The sequence below is a fragment of the Homalodisca vitripennis genome, chromosome 5 (assembly GCF_021130785.1).
Source record: "Homalodisca vitripennis isolate AUS2020 chromosome 5, UT_GWSS_2.1, whole genome shotgun sequence".
Classification (NCBI taxonomy): domain Eukaryota; kingdom Metazoa; phylum Arthropoda; class Insecta; order Hemiptera; family Cicadellidae; genus Homalodisca; species Homalodisca vitripennis.
This window is the reverse complement of record NC_060211.1, coordinates 43,020,260-43,027,705: the sequence shown is the minus strand read 5'-3', so window position 1 is coordinate 43,027,705 and position 7,446 is coordinate 43,020,260. Positions and strand designations below refer to the sequence as shown.

Here is a 7,446-nt window from a genome sequence, read left to right as displayed (position 1 = left end):
GTATGCATCAATTCCCAGAACAGAGAGATACCATGAAGAGAGAGCCAAGATGGTTGCTGCATCATCCTGTTCATACAATTGATGAATTCTTGACACTCATTAACCTAAATTATACCATTGTTTTGATACAATTGGACATTGTCTCAAGGTTAGTTTAGTTAAAATATGTGTTTTCTTCTTAAGTGTTTCAAATTTCATAGAAATTACAAATTTATTTTGTTATCACTTTTTAGTAGTATCACTAAATTTTTAATAACTCAGAAACACGATTTAGGGGACCCACACTTTTTTTGGGCCTAGACAGAAAGTAAAACCCAATACTGAATAAATCTATTCTCTAATTTATTGCATCAGCCCAAATGGTACACCCATGTTAGTTACTCAAGACTAACTGAATGTCTGTTGAAATTAAATAATAATGTACATGTTTACAGGCCTATTAATAAACCAAGTATGAGACTAGGTAAAATTAATAAGGACAACTAATTGAACAAACAACAAATCTTTTGATAAAAATGTATTGACAAAACAATGAACAAGACAATAGTTTTTAAAATGAGTTGTGAAGACAATAAATCAAGCTGAGTACAAAATGATTTTCAATATACTCCTACTGATTTCATTACTTATTTTACAATTTGCTTATAAAATAATTAATGTATTTTACACTCACTGAAAATTATATTCACATCAACACAGTTGAATAAAAAAAAACCTTGTACTAGCTTGTGTAGTTGATTTTTAAAACTAAAATGTAATTGTAGTATAAAATCACAACCTCAACAGTTTTTAATAACAATGCCGTGGTTTCTGACTGGATTAAAAAAGAAAAAGTTGTTGTGAGGTTCTCCCTTCTGAGACAAAGTCTTGATGACCTCATGAGCCAACACTCCTCCCAAGATGGCACAAATTGGACTCACTTGTGAAAATACAGATGAGAGATACTCATCAGGAACCTTTTCTGCACTTAAGCCAATGTCTTTCATTTCAGAATCACGAAGTTTTTTAAGCAGCTCAAGATCCTCTACTCGTGAAGATGCTTGCGGGTTTCGTCCTTGCTCTGCTCTAAACTTCAACAGAACCTTCAAAAGGAAGAATGGAATTGTGTCAGCAGCTTTTCTGGCTGGCATTTCTTTGATTTTCTCAGTGACTTCCAAACTATCTTGCAGCGGGGAATACTGCAGTGTGTCCTTGACTGTGACTTTAACAAACTCAACATCTTCTAGTTTCTGTTTCTTATTGCCAGTCTCTTTAGCCACATTCCTCGCCACATTCTTCTCCTCCCCATATTCATGTGTTTGCAGGTCAGCGAACAAGTAGCCATAAAAGCCAAACACATCAGCACAGTAGAATTTTACATTTGCTTTGTGACAGATTTTATTGATTCTAAGGAGCTGCTCTAGATTACAATCTGTTGCCACTACAACATTAAACAGAGTAAAAAATTCATCCGGTTTTTTGTCGATGCCTTCCTTGTCAACTTTCACATCCACCATTGGGTTCAAGCGTTGAGCTCTTAGGTGGGAAGCAGCAGCCCGATTTTTTCCTATTTGGTCTCGAGGAATGAGAAACTGATAGAAAGCATCTTCTTGTGTTGAATCGCCATCATCCATAAGAGTGATAGCTTTTATTCCTGCAAGGATTACGTTCTTGCAGAACTCTGCACCTAGGCCTTTGAGACCGATAAGAAGAACGGTGGATGCTCGAAGTCGCTTCTGAGAATCCAGACCCCACAGTCGTATTTGTCTATCGTACAGGTCAGCTTCGTCTTCTGTCAGATTGGACTGATTTGCTTCCACCATTTTGAAGAATTATGTATTCTGTAAAAAATAAACTAGAATTACACATTGTACTTCTATGGATTAGTGGAAGAATTAGAATGAAATGTATTATTTTGAATAGTTCATCAGGCTGAAGGCACAAGAGTGTAGTGGTGACCAGAGCAATGGTGGGAAGGGCATTTTGTAACAGATCAGTTCAATTCAAATTCTATTTTCAAATAGTTCGTGGCAAGATTGGTAAGCGGAAATACAATCATCGAAGACAAATGCCAAATCACATTAGCTGTTACTGGCTACTGAGTAATCCAAAACAAAAAAATCGTTATGAGAACAAATTATTCAGCCCAGCTGTTACTGAAACATTATCCCGGTAATAGGTTACCACTGAATTACCTGTTCTCCTTCTATGGGGTGGCCTACTGCCTTGCACTTAAGCCTCACGGGCCTTTTGCGCACCCCGGAAGCACACCATGAGGCCTACCAGTCTATGACTTCAGCAGTTCCGCAAACCACAGAAAACAACCTATCAGGTCCTCCTGGCGAAATTCACCACCCTTGTCAAAACTACCAAAGATGGCATACCGCTCCCTTGCTATTGAAGGGCAATCAAAGAGCAAGTGTTCGGCAGTTTCATCCTGCTCATCACACATTCTACAGAGCGGATCCTCCTGAATGATACCGACTCTGTGAAGATGGTTTCTCAGGTGACCATGTCCTGTGATCAGACCTATAACCCGAGAAGACATTGATCTATTTAGTGAGAGAAGGTCAGACGCCTCTCCGGAGGAAGGCAACTGTAGTACCATTCTGCTCATTCTCATGCCCGGATGCAACCTCCACCTTTTCTCATGTTCAGTGCGAACCCATTTCGAGACAGCCCCAAAGGATTCACACCTTGGAATACTGCAAATAATTGAGGGCCTGTCATAATTGAAGCTGAGCCCCGGTTGGCCAGGACATCAGCTCTTTCATTACCAGGAATCCCCCTCTTTCATGACTAGGAACCCAACAGTCACATTGTTGATTCTGGCAAGGGAAGAAACGACTTGATAGCAATCCCAGACAAGTTTGGATTTGAACACACACAAGAGTCCAGCACTATCAGTACGGACCCATAGGGATGACCAGCTCCCTGCATGTTCTCACCCCCACAATTCCAGCGCCTATGCTGCTTTTTGTTTTAGAGCCGTCTGTAAACCATTCAAGCTCCGCTGGTGGAAGAGGTTTCCTTCCCTCCGACCAATTAACCCTAGGAGGTATCACAATCCTAAAGGGTTAGTCAAAGGAAAATTTTTGTGGCATCTGATCAGAGATCATGTGCAGAGCATCCCCCTGAATCAGGATGCTAATTCTACAGTGCCCACTGCTGCAGCCCGATCAGAGTCCTGCGTGCTGAAGACAGTAGGCACTCCTCCTGGCCATAGCCTGAATAACAATGTCCAGGGGGGCGAGGTTGAGGCAACAGTCTAGAGCTGCACCTGGCACACTAGGAAAAGCCCCAGTGATAGCAAGGCAAGCCATCCTTTAGATGCCAGCCAGACAAGCTACCACCATCTTGGCCTCCATTTTTGGCCACCAGACAACAGTCCCATACATTAGTGCAGGTCTGACTACGTTAACATAAAGCCAGTACAAGTAGACTTTAATAAGTGTCCTACACTCGTTATTCGGTTGTTTTTATCGAATGGTTCGAAGTTTTATCCGAAGGAATAACTCGATATTACAATTTATTTAACTTGGCATATGATTTCACCTTATAGTAATTTTAATTTAAACAATAAACAACAAGAAGTAACTAATATTTTGAGACTTTGAAAATGGTGATAAATATGAGGAATATATGTGAGATATTTCTCACAAATGAAAAAATTTGTTTAAGTGGCTTCAACATGTGGGTTTGGCTCCTGGTAACCCATGGGGAGAATTCTTTCCTCCATTTCAAAAAAGCGGTTACTAATTGTTATCAAGCTGGGCAAGTTACAAATATTGTAAGGTTTCTTTGATATCTAATTCTAGGCCATACTTGGTTTTGTAATGTTAGTGTTAAATTGGTACTTTAGGATTATACCGACCACACCAGTATGAAGAACACAAAAATATAAATTTATAGAAACAAACATGATAGAACGAAAAAACAACTGTTTAATTACAAACTTACAAGCATTTCCAGGTATTGTGATCGGTATTGTCGTCGCTGTTATCTTATCTTTCTCGAGAATCCCGGTTACGGCAGGCCGCACGGCATCACATGATTTGCACGGTACATAATTGTCTTTCCATTACAATTCAATTTATATTTCTGATCAGCCCCTCTAGAATTTGATATTTTACTGATAGGTACTATCTCGAGGGATGTTTTTCTTTCGTCGACATCAGCGCGGGGCAGGGTGCCGAAGCCCGCGCTGATGGCCGGAGGCACTCACATTTTGGGTGGCGGAGTGTGATCAAGAATAAAAACAAGTTTTGAGTGTTTTTTCAATAAAGAGTTTAGTTTTAGTTTGGTAATGTTTGTTTTTGTTGAATTTTCGTGTTTGGAGAAATGTAGAGGTAAAACACGGAAGTACAACAAAGCGACGCACCAGCTGAACGGGCGGCGAGACTCTGCAATCACGTTATCTACTAGACCGCTCGACTTTGACTTCTGTCTGAGGATGGGGAGGGGTTTGCGATAAGACAATTCCTGTTTTATATTGACAAAATATTGTTCTACGCTAATCTAGTAATTAGTAGAAGCAAAATGTCAAATAACGATTCATGTCTGGGTGTGGTCGGTATAATCCCAAAGTACCGTTAAATTTATGTTTTTAAAATTGTAATTTACGAGATTCTTCTTGTTATGGTACTTTATAATAATCATATGTTAAGTTAAATAAATTGTAATATGGTATTGTTCATTGGATAAAATCAATCAAAACATTCAATAAAAATAACCGAATAACGAGTGTATTAAAGCTTATCCTATTATTTACCCTTTTGAGTTTCAAAAAAAGTTTCTGTACAAAACTAGGAATCTCGATATTGTGCTTTTATACTAAAATTGTTCAGCAACCACTAATGTTTGAGCCGATGTGAAACTGGCCATAGATTCCATCCATAAAAGGAACGAGTACCCGGACATAGTTCCTAACTGAATCCTAACCTAGTTCATCAACTTAAATCATACAAAATATAATCATATTATATAATATACATATTACAATATTATATATTGTAGTACAGTCTACAATACAACCGTCATCCTTAGGCCACACCTATTTTTGGAGCCACGCCGATTTAACAGGCTATGTGCTGACAAAACCAATCTATGGATGGTGAAAAATAAACATCCCTCATGATAGTACTATTCAAACTCAAGTCCTGTGAGCGTTTGTATTTGTTAACTTTAACATTTTCTATTTATAATACAAACGTATGCATTTACTTTCTATATATCCTAACTAGAAATGGTAAATAGGGACAAAGTGGCCTCCATTTATTACTAAAGTAGCAACATTTCTTATTTTAAGAATTATAAAATAAATTACCTTAGCAAAAATACTTTAATTGAACCAAGGCAAAATATTCTGCAGTGCTCAATATTTGAATTTAAATAGTTCAAAATCATATTTTTGAACCTGAGAAGGGCTAAATCTGTTTTTTAAATTTTTTCCTTTCAATACGGTGAATAAAATAGTTCATTTTCAAATAATAATTCGGTTAAATACGCTAAAAAAAACCGTTTACATTTAGTATCTGTACTATAAAAAATACTCAATTAGTATTATTTTGTTTTTGCAAGGCATTTATTATTAAATCATAACAATAATAATAATTATTTCTAGGCACTAAAAACCCATTTTAACCATAACTATCATTTCAGGAAAAACTATCAGCAGTAAAAATGACTTGACATGTAAAATCAATATATCTTTGAAAATAGGTGCGGCCTAAAAATGAGGACTGTGTTGTAGTATAATAGACCATGTATTGATTGTGTACAAAAAGTTTGATCAAAATCGGCTCGTACATTTTTGAGGTACGGCTACCCATAGATTTTATTTTTTAGCTCATACTGTAAAATCGGTGTGCCTCCGAAAATAGGCGTGCCCCAACAATGAGGGCTGTATTGTAGTATAGTAGACCATGTAATGAATGTGTATAGAAAGTTTGATCAAAATCGGCTCGTACGTTTTTGAAGTACGGCTATCCATAGATTTAGTTTTTCAGCGCTTGATAGGTATGTAAAATCGATAAATCTCCAAAAATAGGCGAGGCCTAAGAATGAGGGTAGTAATATAATTCAGCAGACCATGTATTCAATGTGTTCAATTCAATTATCAAAATCTTCACCTACTTTTTTAAGGTACGGTCATTTATAGATACGGTTGTTCTGCATTTGGCCTGTGAAATTAAGTACACTTTGTTCATGAAACCCGATATTTTTGGTTTTAGAATACTTATTAAGTAGATTCTGTAGATTTTTTGGTATTTGTTCTTTTTGTTTTCAAATAATAAAATTAATTTAGTTTTATTAATTGAACTGGTTCAGGAACTAAGTTAGTGGTAATTCAGGAACTAGGTTGGTGGTAGTTCAGGAACTAGGTTAGGAGTAGTTCATGAACCAGGTTTGGATTCATGTCAGAGTATATTTCTTTTTAAGGATGGAATCTGTGGGCAGTTTCACACTGCTATGTTTGAATGTTTATTTTTTGTGTGGCTGGTAATATTGTTTACAATACAATAAGCAACTCAAATTCTGTATCCTTTTGCAAAAATAGCCTATATAATAAATGTAGCCTATCTTTGCTTAAAGCATGTAATATTATATTTAAAAATTTAGAAAAACCCTTGTAAATCATATAAAATGAGCTTGTCATTCCAGAAATTACTACATTGCCAGGTGGAGGGTTAAATGTAGAATTTTCTATTCTCCATTGTCCCCTATAAACATTGGTTTTATGTTAATAATAAAAAAATAGGTGAAAAATAATGCCAAAAAGCAACAGAATTAATTATCACTAATTACGTTTTGTTAAATGCCTCATGATAAAATCTGCAAATAAAATTTAAAGGTAAACCTTTTAAGAAATGCTATATTTGTGTCTGACAACACCTTAATATATGTGATAAAATACATTATAATTTATCGCTGTAGCATAGGTCCTATAGTATATTACTAAATGACATGAAAATAATAAATAAGGTGTGTATGTATTAAATTGTGAACAGCCCTTACCTAATATTTCAGCTCCCAACGAAGTTTAACCGTAAATGAAAACAACTCTGATGAATTTTCGTCCTATAACAAATATAAACAAAACGCTTACCGGCACCAAACCAAACAGATCTAATGCAGCGTTAACAGTCAAGCTGCAAAAGCATTGCAATCTTTTCTATTCTTTTTTTTAGACAGGTGGTCATGTATATGAGACAGTAACTTAGAGTGAAGAAAGGCGATTACAACATTACATATAGTGCCACAGCTCACTTTAAAATTACCCGCATGCTAATAATACTTAATAACGTGATTGTAGTAAGTTGTAAATGAGATATCATATAGTGTCAAATATAGCACCATGAATTAGTAATAATATAAAGAATAGTATTAATTTTTATCTGTTAATATTTAATTTAAACACTACCACTCCGATGTAAAAAATTCTTTGTTTAATGAAATCAATCGAAA

The 7,446-nt window shown here is 36.0% G+C and overlaps 1 protein-coding gene across 1 annotated transcript; it reads right to left on the bottom strand.

The window, feature by feature from the left end:
* Positions 1 to 505: 505 nt before the first annotated feature.
* On the bottom strand, positions 506 to 7,150 carry LOC124362099 (SUMO-activating enzyme subunit 1-like). Its single transcript, XM_046816275.1, has 2 exons — positions 6,997 to 7,150; positions 506 to 1,820 (listed from the first exon to the last, which is right to left on the bottom strand). Exon 2 carries the CDS (start codon positions 1,800 to 1,802, stop codon positions 780 to 782), a length of 1,023 nt encoding a protein of 340 aa, XP_046672231.1. The 5' UTR covers positions 1,803 to 1,820; positions 6,997 to 7,150; the 3' UTR covers positions 506 to 779.
* Between the last annotated feature and the right edge of the window lie 296 nt (positions 7,151 to 7,446).

Excerpts from the sequence above, each read along its gene's own strand:
- LOC124362099 (XM_046816275.1), bottom strand. The coding sequence starts at position 1,802 with ATGGTGGAAGCAAATCAGTCCAATCTGACAGAAGACGAAGCTGACCTG.